Genomic DNA, 20,987 nt, shown 5'->3' with positions numbered 1-20,987 from the left:
GTTTTCTTGTAGTCTCTGACTTCCTCTGGCAATCAGTCCTCGGGTCAGCTTACTCACTGTGTGAAAACGGTTCCCCTTTATCAGCTTTGAATTCAAAGCTTTCTGCTTTCATCACCTATTTTCTCCTGTCACAAAGGCTGGAAGAAGAGGGACTCCTAATCTGTCATCCCTTAACCAGTCACTATTCTACCACCTTTTATCACATCCATTTTTTCTATCTTCCCCATCCCCTCCTGACTCATTCACTTTCAGGTACAAATCCCAGATTTTGGGGACTTCCTCCCTTACTTACAGTTTGCTCAGGCCCATCTCTATGCATGGTCAACTCTCTTTGGATCCTTTGCTCTGGAAGAGGAGGCAGCAGCCCGGTGGGAGTGCAGTGCTGTCTTACATGGAGGCAAGGTGCCTTTCTCCACATCATTTCCATCCTGCCCTTCATGGCTCCCAGTGTCTTGTCTCTTCTTCTGACTGTTGTTCCCCACTCTGCGATGCTGAGCTTGTGCCAAGCTGTTCACTGTGTCCTCGGTGAGACGTCTGTCATGGTGCCTGGGGCTCTTGCCTGATCTGGTGAAGTTGCAGCAAGCCAAAGCCTAGAAATATTTACACAGTTTACATTTTCCCTCCAGCTACATGATTTTGGGAACAGTGATGCTGAATTCCATTTGCTTTCCTGTTGCTGATGAGCACAGCTTGCTTACATTTCTCCAAAGCTCTTGTCATTCTCTCCTCTTCTAACAAATTCAAATAGCTTCATGTTGTCTACATACTTGGTCTTCTTGCTGCTTTCCTCCTTGAACACTAGAAACTCATGCCGTAATTCAGACTCTTTTGAGCCCCATTGCAGTTATGCTCGGTTACGCTGCAAGACCTGGGTATGCAGGAGGCAAAATCATTATAATACCACTAGCAGTTCCTGAAAATACTTTCTTTGTAATAGAGAGAACAACAGTGTTTGAGGTGTATAATCTGTGTGGCACCATCTACAAAGGCCACGAGGCCTCTGATATGGTTGAGTATAAATACAAATTCCACCAGCTCTGTCTGAAGTACTGAGAATGACATCTGAAGCTTCATAGATGTTGAGACTTGCTTTTGTAACCAGCAGAGCACTTTGTGCAGATGAGCATCACTGACAAAATACAGGCAGCAACAAGAGCCACAAGCCCAGCCACTGAGCTGCTTTGAATGACAGACCTCAAGGAAATCTGAATCAGGATGGCACGAGGGAAATCAGCAGAGTTGAAGTGGAAGGACCAAGAGCCTGTACAATAAAGCAAACAAATCTGGAAGTCTGTCCCAAGTGGAGTCAATAAGTAGGAACAGCAAATAAAGAGCAAATAAAGCAAATGTCATGCGAAGGAAAGAGACTGGATGCTTTTCCACAAGGATACAGCTGCAGGTGCAAAAATCATAGATAAATATTGTCAATGGTCCAGAATGTGGTGCGTTCACCCTGGCTGGAAGCCAGATGTCCACAAGTCACTCTGTCACTCCTCTCCTCAGCTGCACAGGGGAGAGAAAACAGAATGAAAGCCTCATGGGCTGAGATAGGGACAGAGAGAAACACTCACCAGTTGCTATCATTGGCAAACCAGACCCCATTTGGAGAAAATGTATGTAATTTATTACCATTTGGAGAAAATGTATGTAATTTATTACCAGTAAAATCAGAGTTGGATGATGAGAAATCAAACCAAGTCTTAAAACACTTCCCCCCATCCCTCCCTGCTTCTCAGGCTCAGCTTCACTCCAGCACAGCAGTTTGGAGGGATGGGGAATGGGGACTGTGGTCAGTTCATCACAGGTTGTCTCCGCTGCTTTCACTCCTCAGGGGAGGACTCCTCACACTCTTCCCCTGCTCCAGCGTGGGGTCCCTCACACAGGAGACAGTTCTCCATTAACCTCTCCTACATGAGTCTTTCCCATTCTTCATGAACTGCTCCAGTGTGGGTCCCTTCCACGGGGTGCATCCTTCAGGAACAGGCTTTAATCTTTAATCCCAAATTAATCTTTTGTTGTAAAAAAAAAAACCCAATATTGTCAGAAAGAAAATATCAGAACTAGGTCCAGCTCTTCTGCATCCAAGATTTCTGGGGGATTTCAAGTGAGAGGCCAAGGAAATGCCAGCGAATAGTGTAATCTGATGAGAAGCAACCAGAAGCCACTCATCCGTTGTGGTGTTGGTATGCTTGGCACAGCCTTTAAGAAATAATCAGAAATTGGAACCAGATCTGGAATTCTCTAGGCCACGGAGGCACTCTGATTTCTTACCTGCCTGGCAAACTGGTAGGAAGATTATCAGCACCAATTCTGCCAAGAAAACTCCCGTGCCTTACTATTCTACTTGGATTTCCTCAACACTTCGATGCAGCAATGAAGAAACCCAAAATATCTGAGGTCCTGCATTTTTGCCTTCCAAAGGTTCCCTCAAACCAGCCTCCTCATGGGAATGCTGGTTTAGGACCTACATTTTTTGCTACCCACTGACATTCAAGGCATCTGGGACAGTCATTACGTAGCTGTTGGCTCCATCATGTTCAAGAGCTCCTGCTCCTAGGTTTCCACCTTGCTGGCCTGCCAGTTCAATGCAACTGGCTCCAAAAGCTGTGTACTCTGACATGGATGTCATTCCACCTGAAGGGATAGGTTTCAGAGGGTCTTGCAGGAACAGGACATGGGACACTCTCAGTGTGTAGGAGAAACAGCAGGAGGTGAATGCACAAGGGCAGCTTTTGGAAGAACTTGTTTATTCACATTCTTATAGGGGTTCCTCTTCGTTTACAAACGCTGGGTGTCCTCCTCTCTGGTCACCAGGTCAGCACCTCCCGGAACGTCTGCGAGGAGGCACCAGCGGATCCCTCCCAAGCTGCAGTGGCTGCAGGAGCTCAGCAGGGACCCCCCGGTCAGGCACTCTCAGCCCTTCGAAACCTGTTCCCTGGTGAGCGCAGGACCCCCTCCCGTGCTCGCCCCGCCGCTCAGCCCCTGGTATCCCGCATCCCAAAGCCGCGGCTGCCCGCTGCCAAAGCCTTGTGCTACCATCACCAAGGGGTGCTGCGGTTGCGAGGGGACCTGGGCTGCGAGGCGATGGCGGGGGGCAGCCCAAGGTGGGGGGCATGGCTGGGGCTGCTCGCCCCTCTCTCCTCGCCGTGGCTTAGTGCCTTCATCTCTCTGGACCAGGTTTGTGCCGCCATCTAGTGTCCATGCAGGACAGGAATTCCCCCGCCCTCACGCTCGCATTATCGGGAGCATCCATCATTAGTTCCTCCTGCGCTGCGAGCCCCCGTGACTCAGCTCTCCAATGACCGGCGGGTGCGCCCGGGGCCTTTTTCCCGTTTGCTTTCTGCCTAAAGGAAGTTAAAGCAAAAATACGTACAATTACTGCTCAGAAGCAAGCCCTTATGGCGTGTGCTGTTGAATCACACCCCACTTCAACGCCCCGAGCCTCAAGCTGCTTCCAGCGTGCTATTTCAGACCCTCTGTACTGATGAAACATCTCCAGTTGTGCATCATAACAAGTACTGCCACCAACTCTTCCCGCTTCTTTTTGCCAAAGCAATTTATAATCATAGATTCACAGCCTGGTTTGGTTGGGAGGGAGCTTAAAGCCCATCCAGTTCCAACTCCTTGCCATGGGCAGGGACACCTTCCACTAGATCAGGTTGCTCCAAGCCCCATCCAACCTGGCCTTGAGCACTGCCAGGGATGGGGCAGCCACAGCTTCTCTGGGCACCCTGTGCCAGCGCCTCAGCACCCTCACAGGGAGCAGCTTCTGCCTAAGAGCTCATCTCAACCTACCTTTTGTCAGCTTAAAGCCATAAGAAGATAGTAAGCAATACCTATCTCATACAGGTCCTTAAAAACTCCCCCATCAACATGTCTCCTACCTGTTGCATTTCTCTCACATCTTTAACATCAGCTTGGTTTTGGTTTTAGGCTCACATTAGCCCCTGTCACTTTTGGTGACACACTTTCGCAGTTCATGATTCTTGGACCATCCCTCTCTCCAGTGCCCCCAGGCAGTCTCTGACACATCTGGCTATCCTTCCTCCATCACACTCATACCTCCTGGCAAAACACAAGGGACCCCTTGCTCATGAAGAACATCTCTGGAGATTTCCCCATTTTCCCCTGCGATCAACAAATGAACCTTCACGGTATCTGCTTGGAGAGTCTTCCCTTCCCAATTTAAGCTTCTGCAGAAAGACTCCAAGCACCTGCAGGGAGGTTATCTTCCCCCAGCACAAACTAGGAGCCTTTCCTCCTTTTCAAGGTCCATAAATAGCTGTGCTGGGGCAAACCACCAGGTCCCCACACCAGATGGCTGGCTGTTTCTAGCTCCGCATGTCAAGGACCAGAAATGCCCCTCAACAAGCTCTACAGGCATCAGCTATTCTGTTGCAAAGAGAAAGCTCCCAGCCTTTGAAGCCGCTGACATCCAGGTGCCTGAAGATGCCGTTTTCATGCTGTGTTCAACATTTGCTCTTCCTTCTCTCTGATACCACTGAGCAATAGCCAATTTTCCAATACATCTGCGTATCCTTTGCCCATTGGAGCTCACAGGAACACTACCAGCCCTCACTGGCGTGCAGGGAATTTGGTTTTCAGAAGACTATCTCTGGAGGTTTCTTGGCTTTCCACTGGAGTCCGTAGAAGGTTCTTCTCAGCATTTGATTTCTGAGAGCCCTTTCTCCCCCTTTTTGCCCTTCCTTGGGGAGACCTTGTGTCCCTGCAGACTGTGACCTTGTCCTGGTTTCGGATGGGTTATTTAGTTGCCAGCTGGCTTTAACCACAACAGACCTCCCCTCAGCACAGCCTGGGAGCCTCTTCTCTCCATGCAGGTCTATGAAGAGTATCTTACTCACCAACTCCAGTTTGCATCAGGGAATGGCTTGGGTTGGAAGGGACCTTATCCAGTTCCAACCCCTGCCACAGGCAGGGACACCTTCCACTAGAGCAGCTTGCTCCAAGCGCCGTCCAACCTGGCCTTGAACACTGCCAGGGATGGGGCAGCCACAGCTCCTCTGGGCAAAATGTTGCTGGCGATGGAGCAGAGCAAGGACAGACAGTGTGTGGTGGTGGGGAATGCCTCTGGCTGGGGCTCTTCTTGCCACACTGCTGCAGGGTCAGGGCCGTGGTGCTGGGTAAGCCCCACTTTCCCCACAGTGCGGTTCAGCGACTGCCCCAGCGAGGGGAGAACCAGGCTGGAGCGGAATTTAAACACCAGTTTCATATTTATGAGAAATCTGACATTCAGAAGTGGGACCGGCTGGCTGATATTATGCATCCCTCCTGGATTCTGATGTTTAATTAATGCTTGCAAAGTGCTTTGAGATGCTTGGATGAAAGTGATACAACACGTCACTGCGTGCTGTGGCCCTCTGTCCCAGAGGAACCTGCTCACCACACAGCCGGGAGAGATGAGGCTCCCACCTGAATCCCTTCCCCAGGGTGAGAATGAGTCCATGTGGGGCCAAGCCTGCAGCTTTTGTCACCTCAGACTCACAGCCCTGCTCCTCCTTGCAACTCTGCAGCAAGTTCAAGTGCATTTTGGAAGCTTTTCCCCTTCAGGGAATGCTGTTTCTGGTGGATATTTGCAGTGACATAAACCAACTGTTTATAAAACAAGCCAGTGTTTCTGCATTACAGCAGGCTGGGGGGACAAATGCAAGTCAGGATCTGTGCAAACTGAAGCATCATCTCAATGCCACAGAGCCTCAAGCCCCAAGATGCCAGGGTCTTACAATCCCAACCTGACTTTTCTCAGCCGTGTTTTGCCCCCAGCAGCCCCTCTCTGGCGGCTGGAATGCACAGTTCTATTTGCAGGCATGTGAGGGTGTTTTGAAGACACTGACGTGACGCAGCAGGCTCCCTCCTGCAGCAAAGCTGTGCCTCAGAACAAGGCTTTCACAGGCTCTGGACACTGGCCCCTATCCCATCCTATCTCACCCTACCCTGTACTGTCCTGTCCCATTCCATAGCCTGTTTCCCACACTGGGAAGTTCTGGTCTCACACAAAAGGTGGCTCTTTTCCTGTCATGGCACAGCTTCATCTTTCCCCAAAGACGCACCAATGGACCAGCTGCTGCACTCAAGGCCTGATTGGTGCTGTTCTTTTCACACCTGGTGCACACGATGTATTCAGCACTGTGCCTGTCTGTCTGAACCTGCTCCTCCAAAGCCTGGTTACTTCTTGTACCCCCATCCTGCAGACAAAGGGGGAAGTCGCTGCCAGGAGGAGAGGAGTGGGTGGCACACAGATGAAATCTCAGCCATGCCTGGGGCTCAGTGGGTTTCCGCTACCGTGGCTGAGGCTGGGATTCAGAGAGAAAGACACCAAATGTGGGTGGAAAACCACAAAAGCCCCCTCCTCCACCCTACAGAGAAGGGAAACAGCTGAGATTCAGCAGCGATACAGGTTACCTCAGAGTAGCCCTGCACTGGATTTGTACGGCAAGGTTTCGGTAGTGGAGGGGCTACATGGGTGGGTTCTGTGAGACGTGAGCAGGACACATGTGACATGGGGCCAGCTCAGCCAGAGCCATGTGTGGCCAGCTGCAAAGCAGACACACCACAGACCAAAGCTGAGGCAGTCAGCAATGCTGGTGCTGCTCTGTGATAACTTATTTAAGAAAGGGTAAAACAACCTGCTGTGAGAGAAAGGAGTGAGAAAACATGAGAGAAACAGCCCCACAGACACCAAGATCAGTGAGGAAGGAGAGGGAGGAGGTGCTACATCCAGGCACCTGAGCAGAAGTTCTCCTGCAGCCTATGGAGAAGACCATGGGGATGCAGGTTGTCCCCTGCAGCCAATGGAAGTCCACATTGGAGCAGTCTGTTTCTGAAGGACAGTGCCCCATGCAAAGGGCCCACACTGCAGCAGTTATAGAATCATCAAATCATAGAATAGTTAGGGTTGGAAAGGACCTCAAGATCATCCAGTTCCAACCCCCTCGCCATGGACAGGGACACCTCACACTAAACCATCCCATCCAAGGCTTCATCCAACCTGGCCTTGAACACTGCCAGGGATGGAGCACTCACAACCTCTCTGGGCAACCCATTCCAGTGCCTCACCACCCTAACAGGAAAGAATTTCCTCCTTATATCCAATCTAAACTTCCCCTGTTTAAGTTTTAACCCGTTACCCCTTGTCCTGTCACTACAGTCCCTGATGAAGAGTCCCTCCCCAGCATCCCTATAGGCCCCCTTCAGGTACTGGAAGGCTGAACAGCCCATGTTGAGCAGGACCTTGAAAGGTCACCTGGGCCGGCCTTCCATGGGAAAGGGGCCCTCGATGAGATTATCTACCACCTTGTCCCATCGCATTTTGAAAGCCTCCATTGATGGGGACTCTACCATGTCCCTGGAGAGGTTGTTCTGGTGAATGATTTTCCTCACTGTAAAAAATGTCTTTGTTGTGTCGACATGAACATGAAGAACTGCAGCCCATGGGAAGGACCCGCACTGGAGCACTACAGGAAGGACTCCACAGTGGTGCAGGGGAACAGCATGAGCAGGAAGGAACTGCAAAGGCCAAGTGTTATGAACTGACCACAACTGCCACTACCTCTTCCTCTGTGACACTGTGAGGAAAGAAGGAGGGGCAGAAGAGTCAAGTGTGAAGTTGAGCATGGGAAGAAAAGAGGGGGTTGTTTTTTTGCTATTGATTGATTTATCACAATCCTACTCTGCTTTTAATTGGCACAAGTTAAATTAATCTTTCCCTAAGCGGAGTCTGCTCTGTCCGTGATGGTTACCAGTGAGCATCATCTGGTTTTACACTGACCCATGTACCATCTTACCTTCTCCCCCTGCCTTGCTGAGGAGGGGGAGTGAGAGAGCAGCTGGGTGGGCAGCTGGTGGCCAGCCAAAGTCAGCCCCCCATTGGTATAAAGAACATCTTCTCTCATCACACCCCAAATCTCAGCCGTACTCCACAGACAGGTGCCCCTAACACATCAGTCAGGGATCCTCCCTTCCTCTGTTGTTATCCCTGTGCTACCCCTGGTGTCAGGTCCATGGCCCACTTCTCACAGGTGCCTCCTCTTAGTGGTGATGAAGGAGATAGGCTACAAAATGGAGGTTGGCTTGCCCTTACAAAGGACCAGAGGCACAGGCTGGTCCGGATCTGCTCAGCTAACACATTAATTTGTGAGCTTTCTTTGACAGTAGAGCAGAACCAACCATTCGCTTTTAAGTTTCAGCCCCGTCACAGCCTCCCATCAGCTGCCATACAGGCCAATAGGCTCTCTCTGTTTCACACACTCATTCTCCCCATGCTTTCATTAAGGTCTCCATTTCTGTTCACACCCAGAGTTGAAATCGTGTGCATCTGGAAAGTCAGCTTCTACCTAGAGGAGCTGGTGGATGTGAGCAGAACTCGGACCAGCAGCAAGACTTTTCTGATGCTCCAGCTGGAGAGGAGACATCAAGGCTGACGGCTGTTGAGCTTCTTTCTGAACATCGACTTCATTCTTCTTTTGTTTAAGCTGTAGCTGGGTGAGATCAGTTACGGCAGGTGAAAAACACAAGGAGACACAAACACAGAAGCAGAAAGGAAGAAGAGGTAAGGAAACTTGCTTTCTTGCTTTCTTTGAGAAAAGAGGCCAATCTGTTAATCTGTTTTCATTTTGTTTAATGTTACGAACTTTCTATTCCACATGAGTTGCTGTTTCAGCACGGAAGGATGCATTTTGCCCCAATTAAAGATCTATCAGATCTTTTTAAACCACATATAGGGAAAAATGTCCAATACGAGGGCCTGTCACTGGTGACTGTATATCCCCAAGGGCTGGAAAAGCACTGGGGAGCATCCCTCCACCAGCTGCCACTTGCTATTACCTTCTCCATGTGTCCTCCAGGAAGGGGAACTTTATTCTAAATAAAGCCTGAAAAATCAGAAGGTGCTGGTCTCTAGCTAAGCAGGGACATCTGTACGTGACATCTGTACGTGATAAGACCGAAGGGGTCTGCTTTGCTAATCCAGGCTGACTGGCTCCTTGTCTGACACTGGCTGCCAACGCAGCTTGATCCACTAGCTCAGGGCTGAGCGTGCAGGTTTTCTTGGAGAAGGAAGGATCATTTCGGTTTAAGGATACAAGCAAAGGAACTTTGCCTTCCCCTTCCATGGGCTGCTGCACCGCTGAAAATGGGATTTTCATTTCTGGTTGTATTTGTCAGCTTTCAGGTGGCGTATCGTACTCAGCCTTCATCAGCCGCCTCAGGTATTTTTATACATGGTGCATGAGCTCAGGTTACTACTTCATGTACTCTGCTATAAACTGAACAGTCCTCTTAAGTCCCTGGTGCACATCAACTCCATCTGCAGACTTTTCCTTTATCCTCCCCCGTGCTTCATTAACATGGCTGCCAAAGCTGCCTGCAGTACAGCAGGGCTTCCCGCAGCTAAACTGGGCATCCATTCTGTGTCTGCTTGCGGCTCTTGCGCGCCCAGGGATGGTGCCCACCCAATCTGCCAAAGCCTCATGCAGGGACCCTGGATTAACCAGGAAAGAATTAAGGAGGGATGCATTTTTACTCTGGATGGGCAGAAATGCATCATTTTGCTGTGCTGACCTTATCAATACGTGCACAGACCCTTCTGTCTGAGCTGCACATCACAGAATCGTAGAATCATAGAATGGTTTGGGTTGGAAGGGACCTTAAAGCTCATCCAGTTCCAACCCCCTGCCACGGGCAGGGACACCTTCCACTAGACCTGGTTGCTGCAAGCCCCTGTGTCCAGCCTGGTCTTGAGCACTGCCAGGGATGGGGCAGCCACAGCTTCTCTGGGCACCCTGTGCCAGCGCCTCAGCACCCTCACAGGGAAGAGCTTCTGCCTAAGAGCTCATCTCCATCTCCCCTCTGGCAGGTTAAAGCCCTTACCCCTCATCCTTTCACTACATGCCCTCAACTAAACTGCATGGTAAGATCTTGCTGTTTTTACTTTCACGATTGAGTTAATGGTACCTGAATGTTAATCCAAGCACACACATGGCTTGGGAAGGCAATGGAGAACCTGCCTTTGGAGGGCATCTCAGTGCCTTTGCTAGTCACAGCCTCCAGTGGCTTTAGAAAGGCATCCCTGGGCTGCAGTTGTGAATTGTGGGATGAAAGATGCTTCATGCAGTCAAAAAGAGGAGGGTCAGGAGGAAAGAAATAGGGCTAAGCAGAGGGGGAAATGAGCTTCACTCCTATCATCTGTTTGCCCTCTGCTGGCTATTCTTGTGGCATTTGGTCTCTTACCCTGCCTGCTGCTCGCATACTTTAACGTTAATAAGTTAGTAAGATGTTAACATTAATAATAAGACATTAATAAGGCATTATAAGTTAATAATAATGCTAATAACATTAATAATAAACTGCTAGTTAATAAAAAGCCAGATCAGCTTTGCTTTAGATGTTTAAACTGAGAGAAAGCAAGGTGGCCCCTGTAACCCCGAGCCCCGAGCGCAACTGATGCACAGGGGCTGGAGGCAGCCCCAGGCTCTGCAAGGGGAAGTGCAGAGCAGCAGCAGAGCCCGAGGTGTGGAGCTTTTGTGGGGATGGGTGGCTGGAGAGCCACAGCCCCCCCCCGCAGCCCAGCAGAGCGAGCGAGCTGCTGCCAGATCAAAAACACAGCCACAAGCAAGGGCTAGAGGAGAAAACAAGCAAACCGCACGGCATGAAAGAGGCACCGGAGCACACTGAGGGAAGGAGAGGCCGACTCTGCACCAGGAGCGGTTGCTGGGGTTTTTGGTGTGTGCTTTTTCAGTTTCCTCCTGTGTCATGCTGGTGCCAGCCTGAGGGAGGGCTCCCTGCAGCCAGCAGCCACCGGGGCTTGGTGCTGGAGGGAGCGAGGGGCTGCTTCCCAGGCCAGACCTGGTCCTGCAGGCATCACTCCCTGGAGCAAGACTGCTCACTGTCCTCTTCCTGTCCATCAGGGAGGCAGGGATCATTAAAAGAAGGCAAGAAGGAAATTAAACCAGTCGAATAAGAGGGGGAAGTTAAAATGAAATGGAAATCAGTGTTTCACGCGGGAGGGAGCCCTGCTCCTCCGCTGACAGACGTGCTAATAAAGTAAGTATGCCTGGACTCTTTCTGGCACAGATGCCAACTGGCATGAGATGGTCTGGGCTATTAAGCTCACTTAACCTCCAAAATGAACTGGCTACAGGCCAGCCACTTAATGGGAGTGGTCCCTGGCCCATGCTATCACCTAAATGCATCCCAAGAGCTGCTGGGGAGAGCAAGACTTGTCGTGGGCCAAAAATGTGTCAGGAAATGTTCTAGCAATTTAACAGGGCTGATGAGTGTGTTCCAGTGCCTGGGGACATTCCCTGACACCACTTAATTTATGAGTACTACCATCAGATACAGCCAGGCTGCCTGTAAAGAGGCTACGGGTCTGCTACAGGCATCCGCTAATGAGAGCGGCTTGCTCAGTTAACATGGCAGAGCCTTGCTGCCCAAGATCTGTAAACTCCAGAGTAACGTCGCCTGTGATCTGGCCTGGAGGGATGTGGATACAGAGGGAAAGACATGGGAAAATAGGAAGTGGCATGCGTGAGGAGTAGAGATAAACAGGGAGAGGGAGAACGTGTATGAAAGAAATGCTATCTAAAAGCAACCCATTTTCCCCACTGATATGTATCATGTAGGTGGTAGACATCCTATTGTAGGCATCTGCCACAGAAATACAAAGATTAGTGTGAATGAAGTAGGAACGCAGAACATGTGAAACCATGAGAAGAAACAGAAAAACAAAGATAAATCAATCTGCTTCTAGCGAGCTGAGCAAGGTCAGCAGTTCACCGGTCCCACGGTGCTCTGGTTGTGTGGTTTTGCTCAATAAGCAGGTAGCAAGAAGGTGAAGAACAAACCGAAGCCAAAAGATGGCAGAAAAATAGAAATTCCCACCAAAACAAAACGATGGGGTGTGACTCAGCGATTTCATTAACTTTTATCTGCTCCACTGCCTTCAGGTTTTATATGAAGTCTGATGACTTTGAAGCGTTTCGAACCCAGCACCGACTCTGTTAATTTGCAGGTATTACTTTAGAGCGGGGTCTGACCTTTGCTGCTGATGCCACTGGGACGGGTGATGGGAGTGTTCACAGCAGGAACAAGGTTTCTTCTGTCGTCTCAGGAATGGCTCTTACTCAGGGCCCTGTGCCAGCTCTTGGTTATAGATGTTTCTGCAGAGTTAGATGCAGGCAGATGCCTTGTTGCTGTCCTTTTCTTTATCCTGTAGCATAGCCCAGCAGGCTGCTTGATCACTGCTACTGCATCCTTCTAGAAGTGATTTCCAATCATATGCACTGGCCTCTTTGGTTTACTATTTCTGCACAAAACAGCTCTAGCTGGGGCTGGATAGGTTTTTTGCTCTGCATGAGGTGAGCCACAGATCTTCTCTGACTGTGCCTTTGCTATTTCTCTTCTAATGGTGCACATGGCTGCTGCGTTGCTCTTGCACCTGCAGTTTCCATATGTGCATGTGTGTGTGTCTGTCTAGCTGTCAGATTGTCAGTCATGCTGGCTTGATCTCCATGTAAATGTACTGCTGATGTTTTTGTCTACTCCTTGGTAGTTTCATGTGCTCTGATCATTTAAATTAATTTCAGTGTTAAATTATCCTCTACAAGAATATATTCTACTTAATATCACACATAAAAATATTGCATAAAATTATTCTTGCATTTCTTTTGTCACAACTCCAGTATTCAGTCTATCATGCTCTTGGCATGAGGAGTGCTTGCGTTTGGAGAGGTGAGATATTCTGTTTCTGCTTGCTCCCAAGCCAGTTAATCTGCTTGGCTTCCTTTTTGTGATATATCTTGGTTTAGGGATGGAGAGCTCAGTAGTCTCCTTGCACCAGCAGCCTTTCACCTTGTCAGCCCACCCAGCTGAAGCTGACACCAGCACTTGGTTTGTGCTACAGTCAGATACTTCACCTGATTTGATGTTAGCTCCCAGTTCCCACTTCAGGTTTTGTTACCATCAAGGCAACTTCTTTCAGACTTCATTCCTCCCTTCTCCCCAGCCTTTTTGTTGAATAGTCCTAAGAATTCAAACAAGTCTTTCCAACAACATCAGACCTGGTTGTTATGGAGATATTTACGGTAAGAAATAAATAGACAAAAAAAAAAGAGAAGAAACTGAAGAAAAATATTAGTAACTGCCTAAAGATGGCCTTAGTCATAGAATCACACAATCACTGTCCTAGTTTCAGCTGTACCAGTTATTTTTCTCCTTCCTAGTAACTGGCGCGGTGTTGTGTTCTGTCTTTAGCCTGAGAACAACGCTGGTAACACACTGATGTTTTAGTTGTTGCTCAGTAGCTTACCCCTATACAGGGCTTTTCAGTCTCATGCTCTGCCAGGGAGGAGGGACACAAGAAGCCATGAGGAAGCAGAGACAGGACACCTGACCCAAACCAGCCACAGGGGTATTCCATACCACAGCACATCATGCCAGTATAGAAACTGGTGGGAGTCACCCGGAACGCCCAGATCGCTGCTCAGGTCAGGCTGGGTATCTCTCGGCAGGTGGTGAGCAATTGAGTTGTGCATCCTTTGTTGTTGTTTTCCCTCGCCCTTTCAGTTTTATATTCTCTCCCCTTGTTATTTCCCTTATCATTATTAGTAATAGTAGTGTTACATTATACTTTAGTTATTGGACTGTAAACCCGTGGGGTTTACATTCTTTCGATTCTCTTCCGTATTGCGCCCAGAGTGAGGGGAAAGGGGAGAGTGAGCATCCGGCTGCGTGGTGCTGAGTTACCACCTGGGCTTAAACCACAACAGTCACACAGGAATACTTGGCTAGCAAGGGATCTCTAGAGGTCTTCAGTCCAACCTCCTGCTCACAGCTGGGTTGACTAGAGCTGCAGCATGTTGCTCAGGGCCTTATCCAGGGAACTTCTGAGTATCTCCAAGGGTGGAGATTGCCTGGCATCTCTTGGCCAATACTGAACTCCAATACTGAACCATCTTCAGTGGGCAGAATTTTTTCTTTATGTCTAATTCCTTGCTGCAACCCATTGCTGCTGCCTCCTGTTCCTCTCCTGTGCGCACCTGGCTCCTTCTTCTATGTAATATCCTTCAGATAATGGGAGACTGAAATAAGATCCCACCTTGGCTCTCTTCTCCCTACCAGGGAGAGACCTTCCTGTCTCTCCCTGTACATCAGGTAAGGAGGTCCAACCTTTTTACCATCCCACTAGCCCTCCGTTGGACTCAGTCCAGTTTGTTGGCATCCATCCTGTACTGGGGGCCCAAAACTGGATCCTGTATCCTAGAGTAGACCTCAGGTGTGCCAAATAGAGAAAAATATTTACTTCCCTCAGCCTGCTGGCTGTGCATTTGCTAAAGCAGCTCTGTATGTGTATAGCCTTAATCACTGCGATAACCCACCATAGAGAAGTAAAAAACCCCACGGAATTCTTGGCAGTATAAACACCTGCAGTCCAGTGAGTGCCAGAAACCTAGGGATGAGGAAAATGCTATGTTTAATGTCAAACTCTAGAGGGAACATTGCAGCTGGATCCTTTGAAACACAGGGCTCTAGTGATTTTACCAATGAGTTTCCATTTCATTGCACTGAAGGATGGGCGCTTGCTGACTGGGAACGTGGATCCTATGCACTGAGGTCTGAAAATCAACCATTATTAACAGAGCATTTGTGTCTTCCAGGATAGCATCCCTTAGCAGCGACAGCATTTCCAGCCCTGCAGTCTGCAGCAGTGAGCAGCATTCCCACGGTGATGGAATCATGCAGCATGGTGGTGAGCAGCACGCTTGCCATCTTCTTGGTTCTGCATCTGGGTAAGTCCTCAGCTCAGCAACAGCTCCCTCCCAGTTCTTACAGCGTTTCCACAAGCCTCACAACCTGCGAGGTGCTTTTATACTCCTCCCGGTTTGCCACGTAACTTACCTCACATGGTTTAGAGCAGGCTCATTCCAACCACGGAGCTGTGACAGCTGCCTTCTTACTCTGTCTGGCTCATCCCTGCACTGCCCAGCGGCTCTCTGTGGGGCCATGCAGTGGAGATTGGGCCAGAGGGACCTCTAGAAGCAGAGGGTCCCTACATCCATGTCCTTTTATTTCAGAGGCACCATGGACAACTCAAACTTTGGGACTTTGGTTGCTCCCAGCCTGCCTTCTGAACCCGCCAGCCAAAACCAGGGGGTCTGGAGCATCACTAGGTTTTGGGAGGCTGCCCTGTAGAGTTGCAAGAGAAGGGTTTCTATGGAAGCCAGGGTGCACACGGAGCACAGAGTGAAAATTACTGCCCTTCACACCACCTCCAGCTGTCCAGGCAAAACACGTGTGCTTCTCATTGCAGATTTGCACTTACAAATGTGATGCTACCAGCTTGCTTAGTTTGACTGCTGATGTTATTGAATTTAAGAGGACTTTTTAGTGCTCATTTTCCAAGAAAGGAAAGAAGCCCAAGCCTGCACTTCTCAGATAATCAGCTTTGATTCCTCTAGTTGCAGAGGAAAGATTGGACATCTCTTATACACCCTAGAACCAAAAGCAAAGCAAAAGATCCCAACTCTCATGAATAACATTTTTAATTTCACAGTGGTCCAAAGTGTGGCTATTGGAAGTCTGTATGGGCAATGCTGTGGTTTACGTATGTTCTTGGAGAAATGCGTAACTTGCGGAAACCCCTCCATTAAACTCATAGAAACCTTTTATTTTGCACTTCTGTGGCTCTCTAGCACAAGGGTCACCTGGCGATCTGCAGGCTAGGCAGCTCTGAGGGCTTCCCAGCAGTTCCAGTCATACCTCTGGCAACTCCCTCTCTTCCTTACGGTCTCCTGCAGGAGTCTTCTTTGCAGGAAAGGAAACGAAGTGGTTTTCCAAGAAACTATCATTAATGTTTCTTCAACATTATACTTCCTACTCCTTTTACTGTCACATAGCTCTCATTCCAAGAATAGGAACCTGACATTAGGCCAGCCTTCCCTTTTCCTTTCTTACTTTATCCTGGCATTTTCCTGGGCGCTCAGTCTGGCTCCATGCAAAAACTGGAGAAAGGGATGAGAAAATTCGCCAGTACTGCCTAAGGCCTTGACTGGGGAGTGAAGAAAGGCTGGCATATGCTGCCCTGCTTTTGCCATCAGTAGGACAACTACATCTTTTCCAGTGGAAAAAGGTTGTCTCAGTAAAACTGTCAATATCTCAAAATTGGGAATGATGGCGAATCCAACACAGCCACTGGTATTTTCACTCTTTCTGAATGTATGTGAAACGGAATAACCATTAGCCAAGTAAAGAGCCCAAAGTGATGGGGAGGGAAGCTATGGAGCTGGAAAGAAAAGGGAGGGAGGGATGGGACAAAGGAGTGAAAAATCTAGAAACTGAGGATAATCTTCCAGTATCTGGGAAAGGGAGAAGAAACGTCTGCTTCTTTTTGGAGAGATGGGAAATATTCACTGAGTCACCCTTTGGAAAGTGAATATATGTGTTTTTTTGGTGGATATTGACTTTCAGGTCTGATCCCCATTATGGCTCAGCAAAGTGAACTGCAGATTGGCGTGGCAGGACAGACAGTGGTCCTGAACTGTGGAGGCATACCTCATAAAACAGAGGTGACCTGGAAGTACAATAATCTTCTTATAAGGCAATATGGAGATAAGTATTTGAAAGGTAAGGCTTCCAAGTCATCACCCCTTTTCCCCAGGACACCCCTGAGAAACCCCTTCCCTCCTAACCAAGCTTATTTTCTCCAAAGGCAAAGCTACCATGACCAATCGATCGGAAATTGACCGCAGGAGTAAACACCTGAAGGTGTTGGATTTAAGGCTCTCCGATGCTGGCACCTACACCTGCGAATATGACTCTCACGTAGTCAGTATCTCACTGCATGTCTTTCAACGTGAGTGATTAAAGGGCTTTCATCCATGAGAAGGTGAGGGGGGAAACGGACCATAGAGCTCAGAGAGACATCTCTGCCGGAATTCTTTATCCAGCTGCCATTTCTTCTGGCCTGGGCTATCAGTGTTCATTTCTCCTCCATCTCCAGACCACAGAGTCTCCATATTCTCTTTGCTGTGACACTTGTAACTCACAGGAAAAGGGGTAGACTTATTGACTGCACCTTTTGTTTTTACAGTGATAATTTCTTCAGACGGGTGCTTCCTGGTGAATGAAGTCCCTGAGCTGACTTTAATGCAAAGTTCATCCCATTCTCTACCGGATCTCACTATCACGGTGTCTGACAGTAACAAGAACACAGTAAGATCAACACCCTCAGAAAACACGACCCGTCAAAAGTACATACAGAAGTTAAAGCAGCTGGAGGCTACGGACAGCGGGACCTGGATGTGTCACATCCATTCAGACTCTCCATTGATTGATCAAAACATCCCCTTTGATGTGAAGGTATTAGGTATGCGATAACAAAAATGCAACTCAACACGCATGCTCAGGAACCAGTGCTCTCTCCAGCTCATGAGCTGAGCTTTTCCTTTCCAGCATCCCAAGCAATGGTGCTCCAGGGTCAATTTCCCAGGGCTTCCATCGCTGCAGCTTGAGGATTGCTTTGCTCCCTGAACCCTGTTCCACAATTGCTTCCATTTTCCTCTCCCAGCTTGGTAAGGAGAGGATCCTCCTCTCCTTTGGATCTGTTTTTGTCGGCTCTGGTGAGCTTGGGAGCTTTGGTTCTTTAAACCTGTTCTCAGGCACTACTGTTTAACCTTCTTGGGGTAACTCATGGCTTTTCTTCAACTCTTTCAACTGAGCACAGCATGTCTCTCTCCAGCCCAAGGGTAGCCACAGGGAAGTGTAGCCTTGGCTTTCCCTGCCTCTGTATTCCTTGTCTCTTCTGAATTCAGGTTTTCAGAATCCAAATTTGGAAAGAAAGTATGTAACTGCTGACAGCACTGTCATCTTGTCATGGCTCCTGAACTTCCAGAAGATAAAATGGAAAGAAGATTTCACAGGACAACTGAATTGGAAACAACAGGAAAGTGCAACCACCCATGAGCTACTTGATTTCAACGTCACAGCACGAGGAGAGCAGCATGAGACCAAAAAAAGCAGTCACTTTTGGTTTGAGATACCTGAAAGCAAACCTGAAGGTACCATAAAAGTGGAACTCCCTGAAGTCCATTTCAACCAGTCTGGGCAGTACGAGTGTGAGCTGGCATACAAAGGAAGATTTGTGCAGAGCAGGATAGACTTGGTGGTGCTGAAAGGTGAGAGAAAGAGAAGGGTATCAAGAGATGAGGATCTGCAGAAACCTGGAAGCCACAAAAGCATGGGGGGACCCATCTCCCTATTCTCTCACTCATGTGTTCTCTTCTTTCCTTTACAGTCTCAGCAAGCCACGCAGGGCCGCTCCCCAGAGGAGCTGAGATGACCCTGACCTGCCAAGTCTCTGGTCCACTCCCATCCAACGCCCACTTGCTCTGGGAACATGTGAATGGGACGCAGATGGACATCAAGAAGTCCAAGCAGCATGAAGTAAAGGTGAAAGTCAGTGCTGCAGGCCTGTGGAACTGTCACCTCATAGAAGACAATGACAGGAAGATTAGCCTTCGTTACCTCGTGGGTATGGACATCAGCATCATGTCCCTGCCTCCACCCAAAAGTCTTAAAAGTCTCTTTGTTTCTGAATACTTTTTTTCCTTCTCCAGAGGAAGCTCCTGTCTGGAATAGCTATGTGACAATTGGAGCAAGTATTGGAGGCAGTGTATTAACACTTGGCCTTGCATGCCTGTGCATCATCAATAGCATAAGATGGCAGCGGAGAAGGGTGAGTGCCCTGGTCCCTGTGGAAGGTGATCAAACCATAGGAGGACTCTGGTTTTATGTGTGGGTGTGGGGCAGAACAGGTAGAGGGTCAATCCTTAGAGCAAACTGTTAGAAAGAGACAATCTGCAGATGTCAGACAGTACTTCACTACCACTTCAGAGGAAAGCATCTGAAGGATAAAAATATCCAGCTGTTATTTATCCCTTCTCTCCTGGCAGCAACACAGAAGAAGGATGGCACAAGCAAGACAATACTTGCTGGAAAACAAGACATGTCAGTGTCAACGGTAAGTGGCAATGAGAGCACCCAGAATGGGCAAAGACTGGTTTCAAGACAGGGGGGCTGGATGGTAGAGCAGGAAGAAAAGGAGCTTGAGCCTGCTTGGTGCTGCAGTACAGCCTCACGTCAGCATTTTCAACTCTTACATGAAGTCACGAGCTATGTTTAATGAATTCCCTGTTCTGCCCCAAACCCATGGTAGCACTGTGCTGAGAACCTTTTGAGCAGAGAGGTTTCACTTGAATTACCTTGATGTTTGAGAGATGTTAGCCAAACCCAAGCTGGAGCTCCTGAGTTCTTCAATAGGTTCCACAGTGGATTTGGGACCTGGATATACCTGTGGAGGTGGAAGGCACTTAACCAAGCTTAAGGATGAAACCCAAATTTTAAAATCAAATCAGGTATACACATATAGTAGCGAAGCATCTATTGCTGATAAATGGAATATTAAATTCAACTTAATCTGAACAGGATGTGAATACTTTTAGCCTGCTTGAATGCTAAGAGTCAGAATTCAAGATATATTAAGTTGAATAATGAATCTCGAGTATAGCACACTAGGTTGTACGGGTTACTCTGTGAGTGAAGGGCTGTGCTTGACTTGTGTAGGCTGCAACCCAAGCTCTGCATTCAGAGATGAAATTTGCTTAGTATGGAGTTCCAGGTTATGTGCCTTGGTCTAGTGGGAGATATCCCTGCCCATGGCAGGGGGCTGGAACTGAATGAGCTTAAGGTCCTTTCTAAACCAAGCCAGTCTATGATTCTATGCAATCCCAGCTGTGCTAGCACAGTGCTGGACTGCAATCTGAAGATGGCTCCTGGGAGCGAGGAAAGAGAAGATAAAACCACAGAACACAGTGAACCAGGCCCTCTCCCAAAGGCCTTGGGTGCTATGAAACACACCATCAGGTCCTGGCCTTTTTCATGGGAGCAAGGATTTCTTGGAAGAGAAGCTGCCCTTTCCCAGGTCTTTAAGCTTACATGGTATCCGGATGCAGAAGCAGCTGTGGAGAAACACTGACAGCTATTCTGCCACTGGAAGTGGAGAGCTAAGGACAGTATAAATGATTTCAAGAGCAAGTTCAGTGAATGTATAGATACAGATCTGGACTGCTGCTTAATTTTCACTGGTGACAGTGGCAAACTGTGACAGTTTGACCTATTTTTCATACTGTCACTGAGAATTCAGTGAGAATGTTTATTGGTAAATACTGCTTCCCAGCTGGGATGTGTATGCAGAGAGTTAGGTTCAAAAACACTCCTCAAAAGGAGAGGACAAAGCCCATAGACCTACATCAAAAACCAGATAAGTCTATGCAATACAAGTGCTGATACAGTTGTTCTTTAACTCTTTGCCAAGTAAGCAACTCAGTGTAACTGAAACCTAAATCTAAACCATGTGGATGCACAAGTAACCATTTGAATTCCTAGCTACAGATGCAGGGAGTCATTCTCTACACTACACAAACAAGTGTGGGGCTGGTTGCAAGGGATTCAGGTGAATCCAGTACTGCTTTCACCTGTGCAGTACTGATACTCACACAGTACTTTTCTCTTGCAGCTGGCTCAATAAGTAGTATTGCAGCACTGGGGTCAGAAGGACTGAAGAAGTCTCTGCTTGTACCTAAACACCGGGCAGTGCGTAGTGCTCTGTTAATCCATCCTTCTCTGATTTTGATGTAATTCGTTATTTCTTCATCATTTTCCCAGTCTAATGCCACGGAGGGGTGTTGGCTGGCTAGAAGCTGAGAGACAAGAAACCCTTAAGGGTTGTGATCGGACACCAGTTCTGTAACAAGAGACATTGAATAGTATCTATATATATACACACACAGAGTTGTATTTTGCGCGTGCTTAATTTGACCTTCTTGTGGAACCAATTTTATGCAATTCTTTTATCTGCCTGAGCTACAATAAATTACTTTGGGGTTGGGTTACTTTGGGGTTTTTTTTGCAAGATG

At 48.3% G+C, this 20,987-nt stretch overlaps 1 protein-coding gene across 2 annotated transcripts; it reads left to right on the top strand.

The window, feature by feature from the left end:
* The first annotated feature begins 11,961 nt into the window (after positions 1–11,961).
* LOC136012548 (T-cell surface glycoprotein CD4-like) lies at positions 11,962–20,970 on the top strand. Of its 2 annotated transcripts, none has more exons than XM_065675640.1 (10): positions 11,962–12,028; positions 14,673–14,804; positions 16,483–16,638; positions 16,724–16,867; positions 17,105–17,380; positions 17,826–18,188; positions 18,308–18,544; positions 18,630–18,748; positions 18,966–19,033; positions 20,588–20,970. In XM_065675640.1, exons 2-10 carry the CDS (start codon positions 14,744–14,746, stop codon positions 20,601–20,603), a joined length of 1,440 nt encoding a protein of 479 aa, XP_065531712.1. In that variant the 5' UTR covers positions 11,962–12,028; positions 14,673–14,743; the 3' UTR covers positions 20,604–20,970. The 2 variants fall into 2 exon arrangements, with proteins under 2 accessions (XP_065531712.1, XP_065531713.1); XM_065675641.1 differs by lacking the exon at positions 11,962–12,028 and adding an exon at positions 12,696–12,747.
* The last annotated feature ends 17 nt before the right edge of the window (positions 20,971–20,987 follow it).

Source organism: Lathamus discolor, chromosome 4, assembly GCF_037157495.1.
Source record: "Lathamus discolor isolate bLatDis1 chromosome 4, bLatDis1.hap1, whole genome shotgun sequence".
NCBI classification, from domain to species: domain Eukaryota; kingdom Metazoa; phylum Chordata; class Aves; order Psittaciformes; family Psittacidae; genus Lathamus; species Lathamus discolor.
This window is presented reverse-complemented; position numbering and strand designations above follow the sequence as displayed.

Bases quoted from the DNA above. Each gene is read 5' to 3' on its own strand.
- LOC136012548 (XM_065675640.1), top strand. From the start codon at position 14,744: ATGGAATCATGCAGCATGGTGGTGAGCAGCACGCTTGCCATCTTCTTG. The intron at 18,189-18,307 runs GTGAGAGAAAGA...TTTCCTTTACAG, and splicing joins AGACTTGGTGGTGCTGAAAG to TCTCAGCAAGCCACGCAGGG. The intron at 18,545-18,629 runs GTATGGACATCA...TTCCTTCTCCAG, and splicing joins TAGCCTTCGTTACCTCGTGG to AGGAAGCTCCTGTCTGGAAT.